The sequence below is a fragment of the Lissotriton helveticus genome, chromosome 12 (genome assembly GCF_964261635.1).
Source record: "Lissotriton helveticus chromosome 12, aLisHel1.1, whole genome shotgun sequence".
NCBI lineage: Eukaryota > Metazoa > Chordata > Amphibia > Caudata > Salamandridae > Lissotriton > Lissotriton helveticus.
The window spans coordinates 835122532-835149338 of NC_136073.1; the positions used below are offsets into that span (position 1 = coordinate 835122532).

At 43.1% G+C, this 26807-nt stretch overlaps 1 protein-coding gene across 2 annotated transcripts in view; it reads right to left on the bottom strand.

Annotated features, from left to right (window-relative positions):
• Window positions 1-26807, bottom strand: part of MLLT1 (MLLT1 super elongation complex subunit) — a 155862-nt gene that overhangs the window by 33715 nt on the left and 95340 nt on the right. Inside the window, exons 4-7 of one of the 2 annotated variants that reach the window (XM_078670833.1) lie at window positions 11399-11542; window positions 10193-10318; window positions 8915-9457; window positions 2422-2512 (exon numbers count right to left, since the gene is read on the bottom strand). In XM_078670833.1, the coding sequence (XP_078526959.1) occupies window positions 2422-2512; window positions 8915-9457; window positions 10193-10318; window positions 11399-11542 (904 nt within the window). Of the gene's footprint in view, window positions 1-2421; window positions 2521-8913; window positions 9458-10192; window positions 10319-11398; window positions 11543-26807 lie in introns of both variants that reach the window. The other variant, XM_078670832.1, reaches the window with a different exon arrangement.

Consider the following 26807-nt stretch of genomic DNA (forward strand, 5'->3'; position numbering starts at 1 on the left):
CAAAGGCGAAACCGTTGCATTGTAAATGCTTGTTTTAACTGTGTTTGATCTGCATAGGTCAATGGGTTACTGCTTTTGTCACAAAGATTCTTTAGTTACTGTGCAGTTTATAAGTGACAATTGTGATCTAGCACAGAGACGTATAAACTGGCATCAAAAAGATGTTTGCAAACTGCATGGTACAAGATAGTAACTTAAGTTTCTTCCCAGTCTTTCATTATCCTGATGCTGCTAAAAAGGTTTATTTGAATGGAAATAAAGTTTCATTGTAAAAGTCAATGCTAAACACTGTGTCATGCCTACCAGTATGAATGATGTGATTCCTACAACTAGTAGTCACCTTTGCCTTATGTTATTACAGGTATGATTGATTGTCTCTATGGGGCAGATATATAAGGAAAGTGACTCAGTGAGTGCTGCAAGCCATTTGGCTGTGCTGCACTTACTCACTTTCAAAGCACAGGGATGCAACATATTTACCATAGTATGTTGCATCTCAGTGCTCTCCCTGCGCTGGTGCACAAACTGCTGCCATGCGCCGGCACAGGCACCCTTGTACCATGGTGCAAGGATGCCTGCGTTGTGGGGAGATTGTTTATGTTCAGGTAGGATTCCCTTTCTGTACATAAACAATCGCTAGAGGGGATTTCATCTTCCTAAACAACGAGGAGAAATGAATAAATTTCTTCTTGTTGCACCTCCCTTGGGGAGGTGTAGCATTCGGACGCATTTCCTGATTCATGATTTCTCGTAAATCTGGAAATGTGTCTGGTTTCATGGGTGTTGCTTGGGAACACTCACAGCAAAACCCATGAAACGCACCTTTCACGCAAAGTCCTGTGAGCAAAGGGGCCATATTTATAAGAACAGGAAAAGTCACGCAGGGTGGCTTTTCCTGTTCTTAAAAATATGAGGCACTAAAATGCACCGCCTGAGCGCCCCTTTTTGTGACGCACCGGTTGCGCAAGGGTCTATATGTGTGTGTGTTGTAAAGTGCTCTGTCATCCTACAATGGTATGAGAGATGCTATAAAACAAATGAAATATATGTGACAGAGGGACTATGGAGAGACGAGAGGCACTGTTGGAGTGTGATAAAAAGGGAATCACTGAAGAACCCGAACAAAGATTATCGTATCCTGGTGCATAGTAAAGTCATCATTTACTATTCTTTTAAAGCTAATACAATTCGATATATAATGATAAATGTGTTCTAGAATGCACTATTGTTTCCTAAATTGTCTTGGGGGGGAGCCTCCTAAAGTCCCCTTTGTAGTGGTTCGACTGACTCACTGCACTTGGTGTGCACCCTGTGGGGACTGGTCTGAAAACATTTGCCAGGGCTGCTTTGGGTTTCCAGACTGGCTCTGGCTGGAGCAGGAGCCTCGTAGTGTGAAATAAAACCCAACCATTTAAAAGTTAGTCATGGAGATGCAGCACCAACCTTCCCTATAAAGTTTTTAGATTTTTGCAGATTCTTTCAATATAAAATACTAAAATCCTTAGTAATTAGACTATTTGTTTTGTGTTCACACCTGTGTTTATTTTTTTCGGATTACTGTTTAAAATTAAAATTATACAGATTGCTAGGGGGTCCCTGGCTTCCAGTGCTGACTCAATGGGGGTCCTCAGGAGCCAAAACTTTGGGAACCACTGATCTAGAGAGAACAGATCCATGATCTATCCCACTCATGCTTTATTCAGAGGGAAGGGATCCATGATCTACTCCACTCATGCTTCTGGCAACAGCCAATGTAAACACTTTGTTACACAGTCCACAAGTTCCAACAGAGAAAGGTTCGAAAGCTCTAAAGTCAAAGCTTTTGAACAATATTTCAACAATGCTGCTAGCCGAGCAGTCAGTACTGAAATTTAGAGGCACTCCGAAAACAAGCTACCTTATTGAGGACATCAACTCTATGTACTATCTATTGCAGACTCAAACATTCAGTCTGAGCAAGATTCGTCTCAATACTACTGGATTTTAGCTCATTAGGATGTTTGCTTCCATAAGGGACTGTGCGCAGTGAACACACAATCCCCATCAAATACGTGGGAAAAGATGGGCTTTCTAATCGGCACACAGAAATCCAGAAGCATGCTTCATGCTATACAAAATTTGGTCCCTTGCATTGCTGATAAACAACGGTGATGCTTTTAGTTAGTTTCTGTAAAAACACACCAGTATTTGTGTTTTTAGAGTTAATGCTTTCAAATCCAATTAGGTGTTGTCATGCCCCTTTGTTTCTTTTAAAGTAGAGGAATTTATGCAGGATCACAATGTTTTAAATTGAGAGGGCGATCTGACTGGGATTTTGCAACAGTTTATCACGTGGAATCACAAACTTATTTTCACAAATATCAGACTGCATAATTTCAAACTGGTGAAACGAGTGGTCGTAGTAATGAAAACGCGACATACCTTGGCTGTGGGTGTGGGATGATGGCTCGAAATCCGAATCCGAGCTAGAGTCTGAACTGGAGCTGGAGTTGGAAGGACTGGACCTGACAGACTTCCCCGCCAACAAAAAGAAAAGGTTCAAAAGAATAATGTAATCACAGTGTAATCAGCATTTCAACGCAGAAAAACAAGAAAGTACACGCTCAAGTTGACCAGCTCAACTTACTAATTGGGTCAGATCATTGCAGTAGTGTTCATATGGCAAAACAACACCAGAGAAGCCATTGTGCCAGCATGATGCAGAACAAAGAGGAGGGTTTTTTTAAACAATCTGTAAGGGACATCTGGAAATAGCCTTATGAGGCATGCACATTATAACGGGTCTCAGTGAATGAATGGTGTTGGAGAAGCATACAGAACGATGAGCGCAAAGAGAAGCCATGGTAGAACATCACCATTTGCATCACTGCTGTGTATCTATCTGTTATCAGGAAGGTCTCTTTCGTGCAGCTACCTCTGTGGCATCGCAGTACTCTGTACAGATGGACTGCAGTTGGAAGCAACCTGCATGTTTGCTTGCAGAAGTGAGTAGATGTAGACTTGAAGGAAGAGTTTATCAAGATTCATGAGGTGCTGGCAAATAGTGTGTTCCTGTTGTGACAAACGTAGAGCTGGTCTTATCAATGGTAGTGTTTAAAGGGTACGTAAGAAATAGATTGCAATTCATGTCCCCTTCATTTACCAGACATTTTGAGGTCTTGTCGGTGTGCTGTAGCCTCATGCTTTACACTGTAACTGGCTACTGTCGGGGTTCAGCTTGTACCTTAGGACAAAAAAAATTTAAGAAACAAGTTTCTAATTGTCATCCGAAGAGCAAGATGGTTTTACTACTTTATGTATTTGTGACTTGAGTGGGTTCCAGTCCTTATTGGCTTGACTGAGAAAGAACGCCCTCAGAGTAAGGGTTTGATGAAACGTCATTTTTCTCCTACAGCTGAAAGTACCAAGGCTTTGATTGGCGAGATGGATCCCACATTTTTTATTCAGAAATGTTGGTCCAATTCCATACAGATCTTGATATGCTGTGCACTGAACACGATTCAGTACAACACATGGAATAGATGCAAAGTCACAAGGGCATGACTGATGCGGTCACGGGGTTTGAAGTGTTAACTTATCTTGGCCACTGTGGTTGGTACACACTATAAATGTGGTTTTTAGGAGAGGTATCTGGGCTCCTAGGTAAAGGCCATTTGCCAAGTACAGGTGAGAGAATCCAAGTGATACTTTGGCTTGAAATCTTGAAGGAAGTCTAGGCATTGGAAAATCCACCCTAACAGCACATTCATAATTGTTGTGGATTTCCCTACAGCCTCTATTTTCAGTAATGGCTGCATGCACTCCTAGGTCTTTTGTTCTTTGGTGGCAGGGCACCACTTCTCCTAGGTCTGCACAACAGGCAGGGATCTTCTGTATGAGCCACACTTTTCCACATCTTAGGATTTCAATTTTGCTGAAGTTTCTCTCTAGGGATGTTTGGCCATCTAGTCTTTCACTGCTGTTAGACATAGTGTTAATCCGTTAGCCATGGCGTTAATCGGGTAGCCACAGCATCACCATGAATCTTTAAGTGGAGGATAATCTGTGTATCATTGGCCTAACTGTAATAGTACCGGCCATAGGATTTGATCTGTCTACGCAAAGGGGCAGAGTGCATGTTGAAAAGAAGATGGCGGAACCCTGGGGAGGCCAGTATCTAAGCGGTAGACTTTAGAGATAAACATTGTACAGAGATGGTGTGGGGCTCTGACTTGACAGGAAGGAGGCGACTTAGTACAAGCTTTTCCTTTGAAACTCGAATTCTTCAGTATGTTCAGAAGTTGGGGGGTCACATACAAACTATGTGGCAAATAGCTGTTCAGGATCATGGTGGCTGCTCCATTAGCATCGACTGGAGTTCTTACTTTGTACACTGCACTGAATGGGATAGATACTGTACCTCTGGAAAAGCAGAAGCTAGCCTGTACACCTGAAAGGACTACGTCTCCATGCATTGACACACTGGGATGTAGACTGAATTTTCTATCAGTTTGGCCAAGTGGCATCAGTTTAGGTCTATAGTCTGCAGGTTCGTTCGGATCCAGGCCATTTTTAAAAGGGTTAGCATGCGAGCATTTAACCACTTAGCAGTTTATCTGCACCAAGGGAGAAATTGCAAATCAATAGGTTTGATAGATGGGATTTCCTTGAAGGTGGTTTGTTGGCAGGGGTCAGCTGGCATCCATATTTTTTTTTATCATAGGTCATTCGAACCTGTGCACTTGGTTAGTTCTACAAAAGAGTGGTCAGATCATCACAGAGAGTCTGTGTGGGAACCAGTTGACTGCAGCATGTTGCGGGGTCTATACAATCAAAGAACATTTTAAAGACCCCCCCCCCCTTACAGGGCATGATGCAAAGTCTTGGCGAAGAGTAACGTATTTAATTTTTTTCTTTTCTTATGGTTGCTCCGCTTAGCTCTAGGTTAGGCTCAAAAGCTTTGCATTTAATCACTGAAATATTCTACCATCCATCTTAATTCAGTACTAAAATTAGAGGGGATATCGGTCTTCCATGGACTCTACCCTTTAATCTGAAAAGAAGTGAGGATGATAAACTGAATGCTCACATCACAGTAGATTCCGAACACTTTGAGGTACAGGGGTTCCACGTTTCTAAACACCGCAAATAATACTGCTAGGTAAACTGGCACAGAAGATAAAATGCATACATTCGAAGAGTCTGTCTTCGACTGCATGTTAACAGGTTTGAATCCCACTGGGTTAACTCATCCTTTCGTCATTCCAAGGTTGGTAATTGAGTACCAATCAGTTAGGAAACAAGGATATATGGGTTTCTACACGTTATGTAATGTTAATAGAGGCCGAATGTTCTTTTTGTAGAACACTTCCCTTCATGAAAACACTATAGAGTGCCACAAGGTGGCAGCAAATGCTAAGACATTGAGGCCTAGGAAAACGCATGCACTGGAGAGTCGTACAAACAGACCACTGACTATCATGGGAGACTTTCTCCACTGAGAAAAATATGTACTTATTGGGTTGTTTTTTACCCCCCAAAGTGTTGATCTAACTACTGGACAACGGTGGAAACAAAGAAAAGCAAGAGCTATTATTTCTCTCTGTTTATGTGCATCCTTGTGAAGACAACCTTTACCATCTGCATAGCGGTCTACCAGGATATCTCTGACCATCTACAGGTCCTCTGGAGAAAGTCACCAAGCTCTGTGCATCCTGGGCTTCAGGGAGGAGCTTGATACACTGCCCTTCAACAAGTCCTCATTGTGTAACTCCAGGGGCCGTATTACGTATTGGCAGTGTTTGCGCCCGGCGCACCTTTCTAAAGGTGCGCCGTCAATGCCCCCCCATTTTGGTGAATGCGCTGCCCTGGGTGCAGCTGCGAACTCATGCTGCCCTGGGGGCAGCGCATTCAGGTAAAAACACGGAGCAGCTGCTCCGTGTTTTCACTGTGCAGGCACCCACCTGCACTTTCAAAGGGGATTAGAGATCCCCTTGCAGGCGGGTGCAGTCAGTGACTGCACCCGCCTGCAATGTGATGTCTGGGGGGGGTCCCTTTCCCCCGCCAGAGGGCTGCGCTCAGTAGGCGCACTCACAGTGCACTCCCTTTTAAATGGCGCACTGCTAGTGCGTCTCCAGAGGGCTTATTTGACTCCGCACCGGCTTCTGTAATATGGTGTGGGCGCAGAGTCAAAGGAATTCCCTCATTCGCATAAGGCACGCCCCTACGCAAATGATGGAACACTCTCTAAAGGTAGCTCTGGCGTAATAAGTGCGCCAGCGCTATCGGTATTATAGAAGGGGACGCACATGCGTCTGCGCACCCTTCTATAACACCAAAGTGCCCTGGGTGCCCGCAAAGCAGGCGCAAATGCTCGTTGCGCCCCCGGGGTACCTTATGTAATACGGCCCCACATCTGTACAACTCAGAACGGATGACCCTCCAGTCAAATCCACGAACCGCTTCTCACGACCCTTAGTCATATTTCCTCTACAATGTACAGCGTGCTGCTTTATAGCCAAGTCTGCACTGATAGATGGATATATATATATATATATATATATATATATATATATATATATATATATATATATATATATATCTCCAAAGAAACGTATGGACCACAAAAGAAATGTCTCCAAGCACTCCAATAGATACCTTGCAGATGCCTTTATTTCATCATATGCACCACAAAGTGTAACATATATATATATACACACATCTCAGTCTGTTCAGCGAGCGCTCGAAATCACACAATACATCTCTTTGGCGTTCAAAAGCAGGAAACGGCACCTCCAAACAGTTATCTGGAAATGGTTCATTTGCTTATTCCACCATGTGCAGCAGCAGCGTGATATGGTCTATGTGTTTCAGCCATAGCCTTCAACAAGGCCATAGAGATGTATGTGCAGAGTGCCCATTTAAAGGAGCAGGGACTTCTACCTACATCAACAAAACTTTATTTAAAAAAGTCGAGACAAGACCTCTTTTCATATATACACTCACACACAAGTATACATATACTGTACATCCACTAGATTTAAAGCACCAGGTTGTCATTTATCATATATTCCTGATTAGACACAGATTATCTCAAAAGGAAAAGGCAAGGAAATGGTAAAGTACCACAATATCCCAAAAACCACCCTTACATGTTTTCTATTTCTCTTAACAAAATGGTCTGTAGTTATACTGCATGACATTTTTGTATTTCCAAGAGGGTAAAGGCTCTAATTTATATAAACAATATAATCCCAGCCTAGTTCATTAATATCCAATATTCTGCAAATCTACAAGTATGGGAAATATATTTACACAATTTAAACACGTGTACTAAGTTATTTTCACACTTCTATAGAAAACAAAGTGTGTGATGCTATATTTTCACACATACATACAAAAGTAACTTCTAGGTGAGATGCTTCATTTCCCCGGGAGAGCTCTCTTTACTGTCATCAGAAGACTTCTAGGTGATATTCTTCATCTCCTGAGTAGTGCTCTGTTTACTAAGCCTCATCAGAAGACTCCTTACTACTGTTTAAAGCTCTTGCTTAAAGCTACCCATGTGCAAGTCCTCACCTCTCTTTTCTAGCAACGAACTCAGTTTGGTGCCATCCTTAGGAATGACATATCCATGCCAGAAAGACTGCACTTAAAGTCAACTGGATAAAGCAGCATAGACACCACAGGGTAGTGGAAAGTGGGCAAGTTGTCAGTCGGCAGAACTAATCATAGGACACATGAAAACATTTAAAACCCTGACAGGGTGCTTTAAAATACGCCAAGAGAGAAAAAATGGTGAACCTTCTTGAGGTTTGGTATCTCAGGTATGGGTGAGAGGAGTGGTGACAGGCAAGGCAAACCAAGATACATCGCAAAGTCTTCTTGATAAAATGAGATGGCTCGAGTAACAGAAATCTCTAAAGTGTCAAAATTATCATATATGGAATTTTACATGTTTTAAAATGGAAAATTAACCCCAAAAGCTGTTGGAATGGAACTGAGGAAAGCAGATCATCAGGTGGAGCATCTACGGTGCAAACATACTCAGAGAACAGATTCAGAACTCCCTTATGTTCTCCTTCATAAAATCTACTTCTGTCTCAATGAAGGGATAGGATGTAAAGGCCTTGGAATAGACCGAACCTGTATTCTAAGCTATTGCCCATGTATTGATGGGTTGGAGATAGAAGATGTCATAATCACCACTCGGCTTTGATAATCTGTACAATGCAAACCGAAGCGGATTTGAGCGTTTAAAAAGAAAGCAAACTAGGAGGCAAAATATGATCAAATAAGTTGTTGGGCTTGCCTATTAAGATTTTAAATGACATATCTACCTGGTGAAACCCAGAAAGAAAAGATGCATGTAACTCGAGCAAAACGTTATTAACAAAACAAAAAAAGCACAAAAAAAGAACTCTAGAAACATTAGCCAGGTTTTTTCTACTGACCTTATTTTCAGATAGGAGCAAAGGGACAGGCCAATTGCAAAGATTGGAAATGCATGAAAAATGATCAGCTAGATTTCTAATTGACAATGGGATATCTGATGCAGATTAAAATGCATATGTCCACAAAAACGATTTAAATGTTGAAGCTTTTTTCCAACAAGGAAGAGTTTTCTAAAAAAACTAAAAAAGCCTAAATGTGAACTTTTAAAAAAAGTAGTTTCTGCCAAGCATCTCACAACTTAACTAGCTAAAAAACTGTCACAAAGTCAGTAGGTGACCGTTTCCTAATAAAAATGAACTATAAGTTGTACAACCAGAATAAATCTCAGCCAATTAGAATAGAGGTATCGTTGTACACTGACCGCTTAGCATATGACTACATCTGCTACAGAAACCACAGAATGACAAATGAAGTAACAAAGCAGGCATTGCGCTGGAATAACTTCCAACATACCTTTACTGTTGGAGTCACACACTCTTACCTCAGACTTGGAAGAGGCCTCATCCTCAGAGTTGGATTCCTCCACAGGTTTCTTGATCTCAACTTCACTTTCGAGTTTGATCTTTTCTATTTTTGGAATCACCTTCTCCTTGGGAGGCTTTTTCTCAGGATATGACGATGAAGCAGTGCGTGGGGAGGTGGCTGAGAAAGTTTTCACTCCTTTGGAGCTGCTCTTTTTCAATTTTTTTATGCTAGGCTTTGGCGATTCTACGTTGAGAGGCCTCTTGCTGGAAGACTTGGACTCTTGTAGAGGAGGTGGCCCGCCCTTGGGAGAAAGGCTTTCTAACTTGGGCTCCTTCAGGGAAAGTTTGGGTTCCTTGAACGCAGCTTTAGGTGGGGCTTTCTCCTCCTTGGGAGGTCTGTTTTCTATTGGTTTTCGAGACGAGTCCTTCGAGGGCTTGCTTTGTTCCCGCTCAGGCTCTTTGGAGAAGCTTTTGCTCTCAGAGTCTTTCCGTGGTCTCTCTCTGTGTTCCTTTGTTACTTTATGGGGCTTAGACACTTTGACACTCTCTTGCTTTACATCCTAAAGAACACATTGGAAAGAACACCACTGTCAGGTAATAATAATACTAATAAAACACAATTGTCAAAATGTGAACGTTTGCAGCATCTTGCTTTTAACCATCATCTATGGTTACTGATAAACAAAACTACACAATCTACTGTTGTACAACCCTGATGAAAAATGAATTACCCAAATTCGATTCATTCCATTTTCAAAACAAGTCTTCACGAATGTACACTTTCCCATTGGAAATTCTGTTTGTAAACAGTTTTTGCAAGTTTTATTTTATCTTTTTTCATTTCCATGTTTCGCTTTTTTAAGTGGAAAAAAAGGGCGTGTCTTTACACAATTGTTTTTTATTTATTATCTGGTTTATTTTTAACACAAAATATAACTTTACAAAACAAGTGAATTATTGGAGTTGGATTCAAGTTAAATAGTCAAACCCACCCTTGCGTACATTAGCTGCAACTAAGGGATCCAAGAGAAATAATTTCAAGTAATTTGCAAATACTTCTATGTAGTAAATCTGTGCACCTGCACAAAATACTTTTTCTTCTCAAGGTCACTTTTAGATGACCAGACGGTCACCTTACTGCCAAAACCATGTACTGTGCAGCCTGGCTTTTGTGCCTTTGGCAATGGAGGCATGAAAATAGCAAATACACTGTAGAAACAAAAGTAGATATGAAAAAGCTTTCATTGCATAAATCAGTAAAAGTCTTATACACCAGAGTGTCAATTTCAACTCACCTTTGACCCGTGGGATGGCTTGGTCTTCTTTGGATCAGAGAAAGCAGAGAGCGGGATAGTGGGTAACATTGGGTAATCCGGGCTTGGTCTTGATACAGTTTCAGCTCCTTCTGGCATTACCATCACCTAGGACAACAGAAAGGAGGCTGGTCATCAGAAATTAAAAAGGGTCGGTGTGTGAGAAGACCAGCAATCGACAGAGTAGCACGATTATTAATGCAACTTTCTTTCACCCAATGAATGTACCTTGAGGCAACTCAAATGCAAATGTTATACACTACATAACAGTGAAACAGAACCCTATAAGAAAGGAGGTGCGTTACCACAGACATTGGCCCAAATTAGGGTCTTAACAGTACCAAATACTAGAAACTTTGCTAAGGGTCCTCTCAAGAGAAGGGAAATCTAAAACAAATTACACATACTCATACAGTTTCTCAGTCTTTCTACAGAGGGTAAAGCCGGCAGATTGGCAGACTTCCACCCAGCGTATCTCACAGAAAAAACTGTCAATTATTCCTAATATTAAATCCACTTTACCACTGCTTCCTAAGTTATATTGCCAAGACAGACCTACTGTGTCATTTGCTCATACACAGTGATCTACCCACACCAACAAACTACTCTAACCTCATAAAAGGTTGTGCCAATCTTACCTCAACTGTTTCTTAGTATTAAGAATGCAAGTGAATCGCTCAAATAATTTTGCATTTCGACCAACTTTGCCTAGGCTACCCTAACTTCAAGTACTACCCTTCAGATCATTGGCAAACTACTCACTCTCCTCTGCTATAGACATCGAAGTGCAATTGAAGTCACCCAACGTATACTGATATTACAACGAAACGGAGTAATTTGTGAAGTCCAATGGAAACTATCTAGATACCTTGGAAAATAGGTATGGCAGTCTTACACATCACACCCACTGCTAAATGCAAGACTTTGAAAGGGATCTCTGAAGACTGGGAATTCAGACCAATCAAACCTATTGATGGTGTTAAATTCACACTTACTTTCAGGCATAGATTGAGGACTAACAACAATGGAAACAAGAAGCTGAGCTCCCCGCACTATTGTCCCAAACGTGAATAAGGAACCAACTGTGAGTCTGATGATAATGTCCAGGGCACATTGAATGTGCATGTGAAGAAATGCTACAGAGAGGTTTGGGCTTCAGTAACTGGAAAATTGTTCTAATTTACTCACCCCTCCAGCCTTGAGAAGTTTCCGTCTGAATTCCTTAGTGGGGTTGTTGAATGTGAGCTTCTCGCAGCGAAGGTGGTTGACTGGTGGGTTTCCTTCCAAGTTCAGGAACAGGTCGTAGGTAAAACAAACTTTCTTCGGCTCCTCCTATAAACATAAAATAGGAAAACGTTATTCTGGTGTAATCTCCAAGAAAAGTAAGTAGTCACCCAAAATCAATATCAATTTGAAAAAAATATATATTTATGAATATTCAGAAATACGTTTTGGTCCAAATGTTAGGGATACCCTGCCATACCATCTATTGAAAATGCTGAAAACGACCCACTTCACACTATAAATCGAAAGCCACATTCCTATAACGTTGGTGGTGGGTCTACATCTAAAAATAAAAAAATGAGAGAAATCCAATGTTTTGATAAACCGCACATTAGAAAAACTGCAGGTTACAAAAAATGAGGCAAGTTAAGAAAAAACTACAAGCAAGAAAATCAGCAAACTAGAAACATGTCATTCTAGGAAAACACCTGCTTAAAAATGTTCAAAAAATAAATTTAAAAACGGGGTGGAGGGTTAAACTTGCCTTTAAAGTAAGGGCCAAGGTGGAAGTAAAGGTATGGGTTGTACTGATCAAAACATTCAGACTACACGAAATGTGCCAAACCCACCTGCAGAAAAATGAAGCACTTACAATGGATTTGCTGTATGTTTTATGAAATTGTTATGCCTCACACCATTTCCAAATAATTCAGTTTTGAGGAAGTGCTGTTAAATATTTGGTGTTCTGTGGAAGTTTGTGCAGTCTACAATGAAAGGCTAAAAAGTTCATGAGTTTAGGGCTTTGTTGGAGGACTGTGTGCCTTTCCCCCCCCGTACTGCAGAACACAGAAGAGTATTTCTCGAACTGTGACTTTTTCACTACCTCTTTCTCAGGAACTAAAAATTTTTTTTGCTCATTACTACCTATGGAAAATTTTGGATGTGCATTATGGTTAGGGGCAAATTCTTGGTTAGGGTACAAACACGGTGTAGATATGTTTGGCTTGTGTGTGCATTTGAAGTTTGGGATACAGTTACAGTTATGAACAGGAAGGGCTACGGTTAGGTTAACAATAGGTTTAAGGTTTGTGATGAGGTCTGAGTAAGAATTAAAATGAAGGGTAGCACATAATATTCAACTGAAGCATAGGGTGACAGACTGTGAAGGCTAGGCACAGTGGTTAGACAGGGTTGCTAAAACGAATTAGTAAATGACGAGGTCTGAGGGTTAGGGTTGTTTACATATCAGAAAGGGACAAGCATTAGGGTTAGGTGTAAGAATTGAGGGTGGGTATCTTACCGCAAGAGGCAGATCATCTAAATAAATTAGAACAATGGAACTTCTGGCTTTCGAATTAATTGTGATCCACAGATTGCATTAACATATGAAACTTAGGTCCCTTAGCTATTGTCAAAGTTTGGAGATTCTCCATTTTTTATTTTGAACTTTCAACCTCGATTCCCTAGAACACCGAGCCCATCTCTGTTTATCAGACAGTAAACACCAGTGTTTAGACTAAGGAGATTTGCACTCTGTGACACGCCTAGTCATATTAACGAGGCTCCCAAGTGGCGATCACTTCCATCTAGTAATGTCGTGGACCTAATCGGTATCGAAGGATGAACCTCGCGGGTTTGGCATAAAATTAGAAACCTATTTGTTGGTAAATCAAGTTATCACATGCCTACTCTGTCCCTAAAAGGAAAACTTGGAGAGAATGATTTAAACTTTAATAAATATAGGTTTTAATGTTATTTAAGTTCACAAACTAGTATTTTTTTAATGTGAAAACAAAGCACAATTTATTATTTACATATACCTTAGGAAAAAATTATTCTAACAAATTGATTAAAAGCCTCAGACAGCAGCATGAAGAGCAATCTGTAGTCCGAAGAACAGTTCATGCTATGTATTTTAGGATTTTTCACAGAACACTTTAGTTTTTGCTATCTGGAAGAAAAGGATTCAAACAAATTCAAGAAGTAGTACAGAGAGGTAGTTGGTTATGTGTCAGACCCATTAGTCATAGGCTTTCTGTGTTTTTCATGGTTTGCCCAACAAATACATGCGGTACAAAGCTAGAGTCTGTTTTGAGTCAGCCTGTTTAGACGTTTTTTTCTTCTTATTTTAGCAAAGTTGATAATGGTTGGATGAGTGGGCCAACAAGGCTATGTCTAGGTGCTGAAGACAGTTTACTAACTATAAGCTCTCTCTTGCCACATACTCAAACTCTGGCTGCTAGATGTTATTGTGAAATCATGCACATTAGGCTTAGACCAACAATTTGTCGTAGGTATTTCCCTCTGCCTGTTATCAACATTGTGATGGCTGATGGTTACTCTCGAAATTAAGACCTATAAAAAGATATAAAGAGAGGGGAATCCTCCTAACATTAAGGTGAAGTCAGTCACCAAACCCTGGTTTACATTTATCCTGGTACGTTCAGGATCATGGTCAACTGGAAGTAAACCAATTAGGTACTGCAAGCCATATGATTCGGTTTGGTCAAGTAAAACGTGCCCTGTACGCGACGTAGCCTGATGCACATAAAGGGGGTGTCAAAAACCCAGTAAGAGTGACATTGAACTGCTTGACAAGTTTAGTTCAACCTATAGAAATCCAGGCATTAAATTCACATGCCAAATATGAATCAACAAGACTGGCAACTTAACAGAATCCAGTCGAATGAGGGATCTGGAACAGAAAGAGGATGAATGCACAGAAACAAAAAATAAAATTATATTTTGAGTTTTTGTGAAGGATTTTCCCAACGCGATTGAGGAGGTCTCGGAAGGCAGTGTTCTTATAAACAGTTTGTAACATACCTAGTAGTTTTTAAACAGCGAAATAAAAAGGCACATTTTCAAAAGTGAAACACTCTAAATTACTAAGCAATGCGACATACACACCTCACTTTAAACTCCAGTGTTAACTTTCCCCTCGGAAGGATAAGGGTTATTGAAGTATTTCACTGGTTGAATTAAGCACATCTTCTAAAAGAAAAAAAACACTCCTGTGTTTGCCGACTTATAATACACAAACAAGGGTTCGAGCACTTATCTTGTTGACCTGTTTCATAAAGAGAGGAGGACAAAGGGACTCCAGTCGGCAGATGAACAGCTCTTGGTTCACACACTTGAAGATGAAAGCACCTCTTTATTTTACCACCAGAGGCTGAGAAGCGTCTGAAGTGGGATATCCTACATTCAGGGTTCTTGAAGTACCCATAATCGTTAAGCATGAATTGATGCAACCATAGTTGAAGAAGGCTTCTTCGCTGTTTTTTTCTTTTTTGCAGGTGTGCCCTGGGGCAAGAGCAAGATTTAACAACTGTATTAAAGATAGATTTGTGACGTGCACAATCCACTTCAAGACTGGTCTTAGATCAAGCCTAAAACAAAATTAAGAGGCATTAGAGTTGGTCCACGAGATGAAACAAAACCTCTGCATTAAGTGTTTACCAATTTGGGTTAGGTTCAGTAAAAACCACAAGGGCCGATTTCAGAAGTCAACCTTCATTATTGTGGCTTCCTCACAATAGCTTATATCCCATGCCTAAATGAAGTTCTGCTCGGAGGACACATTCATCTTTAGATATTCAACTTCAGTGCACGACTAAATAAATTACTTCACTTTGTGAGTGAGTGAGTGAGTGAGTGAGTGAGTGAGTAAGTAAGTGAGTGAGTGAGTAAGTGAGTGAGTAAGTGAGTGAGTGAGTGAGTGAGTGAGTGAGTGAGTGAGTGGAGAGAGCGTGAGAGAGAGCGAGAGCCCCCAATAGCATGTTTCAATATAGGACACCGGTAATGCAACCATTGGTCCAATAATATCCATTCTAGATTAACCAGGAAGAAAAGAACATGTTAGGTCTACAATAGATGAAAAGGGAAAACATGCAAGCTTCAATCGCAGAAGATACATTCAGTTCCTAGCAAACCTCAGAAGGCTGCTTTCCACTGGAAGAAGACATGTTCCAGTGCAAAGAAACGCTCTCTAAGCCTTTCCCTTACAGCGTTGAGTAACAGAGGGCACAGTGAGGGAAACGTTCAAGGCTGGCTGGTGTCCATACGTAACTGGAGGGGCATGCTCTAAAAATATTCACATTTCTCTTGGGGTCCTGTCTGCTAAAACGTTTGTTATTCTTTACTCAATGTAATAGTGGCTAGAGTAGAGAAGCCGGGGTGAGTTCTCTAGGTTTAGAGGTAGGACTGTCTGGAAACTTACCTACACTCAGCAGTCTTTTCCGCCTGACTCCAGATTGAAGCTGTGGCTCTGTGCTTACACAATGGCAACCCCTGGCTTGCTAGCTCCATCTGATGCCGGTGTGTACAGCGGTTGGAATCCACAGATACTAGTCAGTACTACACCCTGCACCACCCTGTGTGTGCTGGAGCAGACATCTCTTATCACAGCAGGACACACTGCACAGTGCAAGCAAGGCATGTAAGGAACCTCTGGAGTAGGGATCATACGCCCTTCTTCAGCACAAAGCAGAAAACATTTATAGGGCTTTTCTGTAACTTCACCTCTTATATTAAAGGCGAGCAAGCCTTACTTTTTTTTTGGGGGGGGGGGGGGTCATACGAACGCTTCATACATATAAAGAAGTACGTGGTGGGCTTCAAACCTTTAAAATGCTGTGTTCTCCTACGATAAGGACACCAAAGTCACTAATGCAGGACTATTGAGTGGAAACAGACATGCAAAGGAATATCTCATATAGCAAATAATCCAGTAAAGCACAACAAATTACGATCAAAGGAATGGCAAACATCAGAATATAAATATTTAGGCGCTTACATCAAAAGAAAGAGGTTCTGAGATGGGACATCAAGAGCCAGTACATTAATGCAGCCATTGGGAGGCAGAATCAATTTTGATGCAAGTGGGACAGTAGCAGCGCCTACGACCAGCCGCCTGCCTACATTTCACCTTGGAAACCTGGCAGACGAAGAGGTGCTTGCAGAGTCTGAGACGTTCCCCCTCCGAGTCAAATGTCCAATCTTGGCAAGTCAGTAATGGAATGCCATCGATGCCTTTGACATTTATGTGCATTAATTCAATTAAGACGTCTTATCAGAAGATTATGACAAAAGACTTTTTTGCCAAAGTGACTCCAATTCTACGTATACATTTTACAATTAAAAATACCATCAAACTAGCACCAAAAAAAACACACAGTTGACTGACAATGTCATGCGATGCACCGTTCACACAATGACTGAAGCCACAATAGGTTAAGTTAGCCCACCATCAGCACATGCCAAGGAGCTTTAATTTACATCCTTACTACACCTGGTACCATGACGTGACAACACACAAAACATCTGAAGGTTGGGGGAAGGTTGACATGGAAAAGGCAAAAATCTTGGGCAAATTACAGTTAAGGGGGAAAAAAATAGGAACGCATAATTAAGTTACAATGTTTGGGTACAGGGAAGACTTCATATAGGGGTTATGGTAACTTATGGAATGGGTAAGGCTACATTTACTGTAAGAAAACAAAATCAGCCTAGGCGTGAGGCTCACGGTAAATGTTAGGAGTAGACCTATGGTGAGGGAAAGTATTGAGTAAAGTTTAGGAGTAAGAGAAATAGTTTGGTTTCAGGTTAGTAAAACGTTTACGTAAATAGGGCAAGCTACCGTTAAGATTAAGCCTGGGCAAAATTCAACTTTCGCTTCTTATACGAAATACCAGCGATTAGATAATTACGCCATGTTGAGATTTAGTTCAGGTAAGAATCGTACTGTGGCAGCACAGCAACAACACAAACTAACAGAACATGAGCAGCTCCAGTTGAACTTTTTTGTTGGTGCGAAACGCATCCATGCATTTTGCACACAAATTATAGCAAAATGCCAGACCACAAAGGATATACCACAAAGGATATTCCACAAATTGCACCAAGGCCTAGATAAGATGAGTAATAGGTTTAGGGCTAGGTTTAGAGTAACCTAAAAGAAAAAGAAAAAAGGGGGCAATGATACAGAGAACCTTGCTTGTTTTAAATCAAAATAAATGCTTTTATATTTCAAGACTAACGCTAAAATAAACAAACAAAAAACACAAAGATAAGAAATAGGACCCTGAAATTTTTTTCGTGCCAAGATAATTTTTAAGTGGCACAACTATGAAGTGCAACTACCACACCACAGCCAATTCAAGCAGCAGACTGGTGTTTAAACACCTCCACACTGCTAGTTCCATATTTAAATAAAAAGGCACATCATTGACATTTGATATTCATATAATGTATCAAACTGGCCAGAACTCTCGCCTAGCACCTAAGGTATGTATCCTCGAGTACTCTGGTCTACCCAGGAAACTCAACCTGGACACCTAAGAACTGAGAATCAAACAACCAGAACCAAGCAGCCAGAACGCAGGACTGCGCCAAACCAGCTTTAAAAGCTTTGCACTATTTCCCAGTGTAAGCCAGGGTTCATTTTAAAGGCGTGTGTACCACTTAAAGCGCACAGGGGCAAAAGTCCGACAACTATGCACAGACTAAGCCCTCACAACATCTCAAAGCCTACAGTCCATGTCAGACCATGAGATCAACCAACGATCCTTTGGGAGGACGAAGCACAGGTGAAGATCTCTGGGTGCCAAAGGACCTCGTCTCTGGAATGCAATTGTCCCCAAGGTCAGAACTCAACCCAACCACTTTATGTCTCAGTTTGGGGAAGGACTTTTGTCTCTACCATGAAAGATCAAGCTGTTGTATACCCTGCATGTGCAAGTTACTGAAAGGGAACGGGCAGACCTGCACAAAACTCATATATCAATTAAGAATGCGCGAAATGCACAACAGGGTTACACAGCAGCTAAAAGTTAAAAACGCAGTTAAGAAATGCAATTAACTTGTATGCGTTGATGTAAATATTCATTGTGAAAAATTATAAACAGATCCAATGGAGTGATGAATTCACTGTTTGCCATGTAGTTCATCTTCAGCTGCACGAGTGGAGGTGTTTAATTAGAATAACTTCTTCCATTCTAGCTGGAATGTATCAAACATTACTAAACCAAACAGCACGTGTGGTACCCATGGCAGTGCCAGACACTAAAAAAAAGTTAACTGTTCACATTTTAGCTGGGGAATGATCTAATAATAAATAATGGATTGAACAGTTATTAATCAAGAGACTTGTCGAAGGGGCGGTACTGCTGTCCCCAACTGATGGTTGAGGGAACAGCTTTTTTGTCTGTAAACGTAAATCAACCAGGTAGAAATAATGATTCAGTCTTAGTCAAGAAAAGTTTATTTGCACAAGTTCATGTTACAACAGAGACACTGTCCTTCAGCAGCAGTTTGTCAGTAGGGCGCCCACAGCACACAAAAATTCGTAATATTTTAATAGATCTGATATCCTGAAGCAAGACACCTTAAATATATGTAAGTTACAATACTGTTCTGCTGGATTCTTTCCTAACGCAAATAGGTGGTTCAACTCCAACTTAAAAGATGTTCTTGCCTTTTCGCACTGTCTCCGCGACTCTCTCCCCGAGCTACCTCAGTGTCTTCGGAGTTCTCGCCCTAGTCGCTTGAAAGGCTGTTGTACTTCAAAAAAAGTTTTGACCTGTGCCAGGGCATAATATGCCTAACAAAACACACAAGATGATGGACGGAATGTTGCACATTGGCAAAACCATTCGCCCCCAGTCACAGATCTGGGTTTAATTAATTGTTATTTTGCTCACCACGCCACCCCAGTTCAGACATGGACATATGCAAATCAGTCTTGACCCTGTGCCTAATGGAAACAGTCCAGCCCGAACTGCCAAGCCAGGTCTTTCCTGGAGCGGAATCAAGCATCCCAGGACCGGTTTCTGGGTATCAGCCGTCTTCAGCCAGGATAGCTGGACTCCAGTGGCGTAGTGAGCACGGGACCCACATCTGGGCATACCCTTCCCACATAGGGTGAACAGCAAAACACACAAGATGATGGACGGAATGTTGCACATTGGCAAAACATTCACCCCAGTCACAGATCTGGGTTTAATCCATCGTTATTTTGCTCACCACGCCACCCGGTGTGGCGCCGCGGCCGGGGCGACTGACGCTGGAATCTGGGGACCACGGTTCGATCCCCGGCTCCAGCGGCAGGTTAGCCCAGCACCATGTGACTCTGGGCAATAGCTCGCTTAATCTTCCCGACGGCCCCCAGCGCCTAGAGACCCTTATGGGTGATTGTGCGCTTTACAAATGTGGACTTTACTTTACCCCAGTTCAGACATGGTCGCCCATGTTTGAACTGGGGTGGCGTGGTGAGCAAAATTACGATGGATTAAACCCAGATCTGTGACTGGGGGTGAATGTGTTGCCAATGTGCAACAATCCGTCCATCATCTTGTGTGTTTTGCATAATATGCCTAACCCTGCTTCTCCCTAGTCTTTAGGGTTTTCAGTTGAAATTCTGCACATGCGTCACAGCCCTTTGCATCGTGATCTTTTCGAAGGGAGAGGAAGCATGCAGAGTTTGTGACTTTTGGGGAATATTTGTGGCGGCATTTCAAGCAAAATGTGAAGAGGGTATGCCCCAACTCGGATGTAATTTCTTGACCCTTGTAGTCAATGTTCCTCAAATAGTTTTTTTCAAGGTCAAAAAATGCTTTCCTCCTGGACGTCTTCGCAGTTACCGGGGATGTTGCTCCGTTTGTTTAGTTTTTCCTTCCACAATACTTGGTGAAAACACTATGGTTCTCTGGAAATCTTGTACGTCTTCACTCTGCTTGCAGACCCAATGGTGGGGGGAAAAAATGGCTACCATGGAAAGAGGCTTCTGAGGAGGATGTCTGACATCACAGGGAGAAGGACAAGGCACCAAATGCCAACACTGCCCAGGGATGGGGGAACAACTACTAGATTATTACGCACGTCCCTCAAGCACTAGATGACTAAATAATGCACAGCATGTGGATCCAGAAAGGATTCATACTGCAAACCTGTCAAATCTGAAGTTGAATACTAATACATAACCTGCAGCAATGGAATAAAGGAGGCACACCTTGTAATCCACACTTGTATGCAGGGTCAGATTGGTAAGGAGGGCAATGGGTCGGTATAAGAGTTTCAGCTGTGGGATGCTTTTTTGGGCAGCCTAGTGACCTATTTGGGCTGTGTCTGTGCTGTTCAGATTCCACCTGCGGTCCAGTGGGGTCTGAGCGGCCTTTCTGGAAGCAGATGGGCCTCTACTACCTTCCTTTTACCAGCAGTGAGGAGGAGTCATTCCTGGTCCCTCGCTGGGCCGGCCCATTAATGTACGCAGACTGAGCAGGAGTAGCAGGCATAGCGGGACTGAGCAGAAGTGGCCTTACTTATAGTCAGGTGTGGTTCACAATCGTGACCTAATCCGTGCACAGAGTCCTGGCAACACTTGCATATATTTTTAACTCAGTAAAAAGTTAAGAAAACATGCATCTTTTATAGAACCCCTCCCCCTTCTTCTTTTCGTAGTACTTAACTCCAACGCAGGCGCAATCCGCAAACATAGGCCACTTTTTTGGGGCCCAGGCCTATTTTTGATCCCAATCCAACACTGCAAGTACACATGCTTTCTGAGTGATGCACACATACTACAGATCGGAAAAGAAATCTACGCGTGCATAATTGGTGTAAGACGATTCTTTTTCTCTCGAAGTTGTAGGAGAGGGTGTTAATAAGTATTCTAGGGTGACCCGGCAAGGTAAATAGGATTTGGGATTTCACATATTTTCTTTTCCTAAAAATCCTTTATTTGCAAAGCAAAAAGGAATACTGTATTAATGTGTGTATATAACAGCGAGTTCATACTGCCTCAGAATGAGTGGCATCATTTGTTTTTGCTAACGCATGATTTGAATCAATCCTTCCCCCCATAATCTGGGGTCCAGTGTCGCCTAATCCCAATGCCCTCTGTTATAAGAAACCACCGCTGTCTCTGCACCGTGCACTCGGTGGAAACCCCCGGCATGGCGTAGATTGTGTTTCAGGCGGGCACGGGGCGGCGGCCTCCCCGTCCCACAGACCCCGAGGGGGCGGCTGCCTCCGCCATGTGTCAGATCCTTCTGGAAACATCCGCCGGCTCCGGAGCTCATTAGCGCCAGAGAGGGGTGGGTTTCCCTAAACGTGCTGCGCCCCCTCCCGCCCGTCCCTCAGCCTTTTGTCTGGCGGCGGCGAGGAGACAAAGCCGCGGCAGAGCCGAGCCCCCCGGGGCGGCGGGCAGGGACTCTGCAGCTCAGAGCGGGGTCCGCCGGGGGCAGGGATGCCGCCTCGAATGAGCGACCCCGACGCAGAAATGTCCAGAAAACACGAGGCGCAAGAGAGCCGCGCCGAGCACCAGCGCGCTCCCCGTGCGGCTTGTAGCCACTCACAAGGACGTCCTCTGAAAACGACACAAAAACCTCTCACGATTGAAGAGGCGAGCAAGAGCGAATCCACCACCGAGAGCCTCGGCAAAGGCTGCATTCCGCCACCGAGGCCGGGCCTCCAAGCTCTCGGCCGTCACTGGGCTCAAATGTAACTCCAAGAAGCTGCTACAGGGGCATCAAGGCGCCGAGTTCAAAGCGTGGCGCCAATATCCAACGCGTGGCATGCTGCACAAACCGCCTTATGCGCTGCTAGACAGGTTCAATTGTATGCCCAGACTGGGAGCGGTTAGAAAGCAGGCCAAGGCGCTATGAAGCGTGACGTAACAAGAACTGGAAAAGCCAACTGGTCTCGCATTTTCCACATTTTAACTTTGCCAATGCCTAGTACCGACGCTCTGCATCACCGACAAAATGAAATACATTTTAGAGAGGAAATAAAAAAAAATGGAAAAACAATGCGCACATGTCACGATGCTATCGTGGCGAGGCGCTATAACGTGCGCGCATGCAGCACCAAAAAGCTGTCATTTAAAAAAAAATGTACTGTTCCAAGATGGTGCACGTGGCTTAAAAATGTAAACAAAACCCACATTCAGCAAGGCGCACAAATGCACTTTGTGAGAACGGCGCAGCTGAGAAGCAAATGACAGCTAACAAGTCCTCAAAAATAAAATATGAAAACATGTTTTTGTAAATGGGCAGTGACAGGAGGGTTGGGGCAGTGACAGGAGGGTTGGGGCAGCACAGCGGGGCGGGTCGGATCCAAATCAGTGCGGCAGAGGAAAGCTGCAGGGACTCGTGTAGAGAAATGAATGACCTTGAGGCCGTGAGGTGCAATGGAAATAAAACCTTCGAAGCCAGAGTTGGGGAAGCAATGGGTGAGCCGAGGGGGTAACATGGCGCACACTGGGTGCGGACAGAAATTTCAGAGGAAGTTGCACGACAGAGAGAAAGACGGAAAACACATACACTCCAATGATGGACTGAAAGAAAAAAGTAGTTTCCTGAATGTGAGCATTGGAAGGATACAACTGCTCCAATGAAAAGGACTGTCAATAAGAAATACTCATCAAAACAAGACCGGCATTGGCAAATCCAACAGTAGTTATATGTTGAAAGTACATTATTATGATTTTAATTAGCTGGTGCAAATAGTTATAAAGTGGGGTAGGAGGGGTTCTTGGGGAAATCTGCATGCGTGTTACTGGGAGCAGATATGAGTACAGTAGTGTGCACGCGCTGTGGTAAGCTTTAACTTTTGTAATGCCTCTTGGCCTAAGTTTTTGATTGGAGTAAAACTGTGACTCACTTGTCAGGTGAAGGTTACGATGCTTCCATTACACTTCCAGCTGGCATTTTGTTACTCCTACTTCAGTTATAGGTTGACTAGTGTACATTTAAAGTGAAAGGAATGCACCCGCCCCTGTTACATGCTACCGTAAAGATGCCTTCTAGGCACATGCAGCTGCCTGAGCACAAACACATTTCCCCTCTGGCATCTGGGGGCAGGTAAATGAAGGCCGCACATGCAGCTAACGAAGTATACTAATCTTTCTGTCATACAAAGGCTACATTATATAGAAGTATTACTGTTTTACTGTTGCTTTGTTCTTAACAGTATAGTAGAGAAATAAACCTGCATACTAAATATATGAAAAAAACTTGTAAACACAGTAACAACCACACTAGAACACCCCAGAGCATATTGCAGACACTGCCATTCCATTAATCTCTGGTCACATACACTTGTGCTACATGCTACACGTCACAAGCTCTCATAGCAAAGTAGAGTTTTCCGGTTTAACACTGGCTGGAGAAATTAACTCTTTATTTAAGGGGGCGTGGGGGAGAAAAACATTTTTACCCCCAAACCCAGCGTAAGGGGATCGGGGGATATTTCATTAACACTTTGTCTCATTGGGCAACACCGGAAAGGTCTAGTAACGTCATGGGCCCTTTTTCTGATGTTCGCTTCACCTGGCCCAAGTATTCCTGTGTTGTCGACTCTGAGCGTTGGAACCTGCGGCCCAGCAGCCACAACATTGAACTGCAGAGCTTTCCTTTGCCTCACACAAACAAAACAGACAACAGTGACAGGGATATCAAACCACTGAGCAGAGTCAAAAGGAGTCCACACAGGAGAATCTGGTTTGTAATGTTATCAGAAATATTAAGTGGCTGCCGCCACACTACAAACAAAATAGCGCTTGGTTAAGAAGCAGGGGCAACAAAACAAGGTAAACAAACATCTCCACTCCCAAAGTGAGTCTTGCACTACCTTCAGGCTAGAGGCTTAGAACTCACATCACCTTTACCTGCACACAAGGCTCGGATGCTACTTCGCTGGTGTGACAGCTCCACAGGCCAGGCAATGGTCCCAATCGGAGGGACACACAGACCCGCGAGGCAGCTGCCCGGGAACTCACTGGCCAGCCCGAGAAGTAATGCTAACTCAGCTGGAGCAGTGGATCCCACAAACAACAGCCGTGCGCACAGAGAAAGAGGGGATAACAAGTGGAATGGGCCAGGCTTAATTTCTCATCGTCGTCAGCGGATCCAGGCTGGTAGGCAAGCATGCCACCAGCAGAAATGCCGCTATCCATGGGTCGAGTGAACATAAAGGGCATTCTTAGCACAAACAGCTGGTTAAGAAATGTAACCTCTGGCTACTTCAAATACAAATTTACAATTCGTTAAAGAACTTTCATTTGGGCTTGCAGATCCAGCCAAAAATCTCCAATACCGGCCACCACAGCAGAAACTCCTAGTACCACAAGATTAGGCGATTTGGAAAACATTTCTTGAGCCGTCAAGAAGCTGTCTTTTCAACTCTTCAAATCCCCTACCACCTACAATAGTGTCTCAATTTATCTCCCATGATAACTAGGAGAGTCTAGAGCACCAGCAACCTGGTTATCTCCGTGAAATAAGGAAATAGTGCGTCTCTGGCTACCAGTGGAAAAGGATACAGAGGGATATTCCCAGTAACCACTGGCTGCCCTCGGATTCCATTAAAGGTCTTGAAGGTATGCTATTCCCTAGACCATATCACTTGCGTCAGGAGACAACGGAGGTTATTTGCACCTCCCTGGCCTGGCCAGACCCAATTTCAATTGACTCTACGTGCGACAACGTGGCTGTTGGATTAGCAAATAACACATTGGAAGACCAAACAATACCAATTCAGCAAGATTATCACCTCTACCATGAGTGTAACTCGCCATACTGGACACCAGAAAGAACAGAGTATCAATGAGAATTTGGATGTCTAGCTAAAGCATTCATAGAGTGGCACTTTCGTGGTATCAACGGAAAGACAATGCAGGACACACCTTGGTAAAGTTCAATCACTATAGTGCTCCTTCTTTTAAGGTCTTGTCTAAGATAGTTCATGCGCTGTCTGTTGCGAGACATATTGTGGGAGAGGTGTGGCGCCGCGGCCAGGGCGACTGACGCTGGAATCTGGGGACCACGGTTCGATCCCCGGCTCCGGCGGCAGGTTAGCCCAGCACCATGTGACTCTGGGCAATAGCTCGCTTAATCTTCCCGACGGCCCCCAGCGCCTAGAGACCCTTACGGGTGATTGTGCGCTTTACAAATGTGGACTTTATATTGTCATCTTAGAATGGGCTTAGAGCCCAAAAATTGCTTTACATGTGTTGGCTTGAAGGGGTCTCATTTGCATGATTCTTATTGGTTAGCTGTGCACACTTTCCTTCCTCATCTTGTATTTTTCCCCGGAGAATGGACGAATTACTATTTCCTTCCACTACTTGCTTTCTCAGGTGCTACTTTTTTGTTTTGAAGCACTGTACAAGAGTGCATGTGTTTTCCAGCAGTCCCCTCAGGTGCTTCTCCTCCCCTCCGCCACGCTCAGTGTTCCTCTCGCTCACCCATGAGATTCACCTTCTTTCCCCCCACACTGCTTTCTCGCTCCTGTGCTTTGCCCCGCCACTGTCATTGCCTTTACCAATTTAACACCCCACACGTGCGCAGTTTTGTTACACCTCCAACCCACGCTCCTGTATTGCTTCTACCCACCCACTTTAAAAAATGCTTTGGATTTATTTATTTCCTTTTTAGTTACTGATCAAACTTGGATTGGTAACTAAAAAGAAAAAAAAAGCACCAGGTCACTTTATAGGCACACGCATACATGGTGCGTGAGCCTACAAAATGTACCTTCCCTAGCCATGCAGCCCAGCATCGGGGCTGCTGTGCAGCAAAGCTAAAACCTTTGGCAAAGCCAATGAATTCCAAAAAGGCGAAAATTGGTTCTGCCAATGCTTGCCTCTGTTAACACTAATCACTGCTTTATTTGGGTACCTTTAGCACTGATGGCTTCTAAACAGCCTTTCACGTATGACAAGGACAACAACAGCACGAGTGCTTAAAGTGTCCAACAGTACAAGACGCTGCTCAGATCAACAAAAAGCTCTTGGATGGGTCTCAGTATTTTGCAGACTCCTGCCCTGATCCCACCCACTAAAGGGCCAGTTTAATGAAAGCAAAAGACATGCTGAACATGGGATTCTGTGGACTGAAGATTAACAGGGGGTGGGCAAACCAACTGAGCAAACTTATGGATGGTGTATAGGTTTCCTTTACAAATTAACTAGAATATAAATGAAACCAACACATGATTTTAGCTTGTGAATCTTTTATAATGTCAATTACTGTTTTTGGTGGGGGGACGGGGGAAATTCACCAACACCAAGCCACTCAATGGCTGTCTCTTTTGCCAAAACTCTGTTCAGACAACTGCATTTTGTAGCTCTGCTAAATTACGCAGGTCACAAATGTGACCATCAGTGGGACCTGGTTTTCAGCCAACCACGCTACAGGTGCTGCTTTTTGTAGTTTCAGGGTTTGCCATTATAAGGTCGAACCTTAAAGTCCCATCATGCTTAGCGCTGTTGGTTGCAATCCAAGACAGATTCAAAGTTGCCCTCAAGGTATGGGTTCAGTTGCCATCTATATTACTGTTCGAACTTTAGGGGACGGGACTAGGACATGGCAGC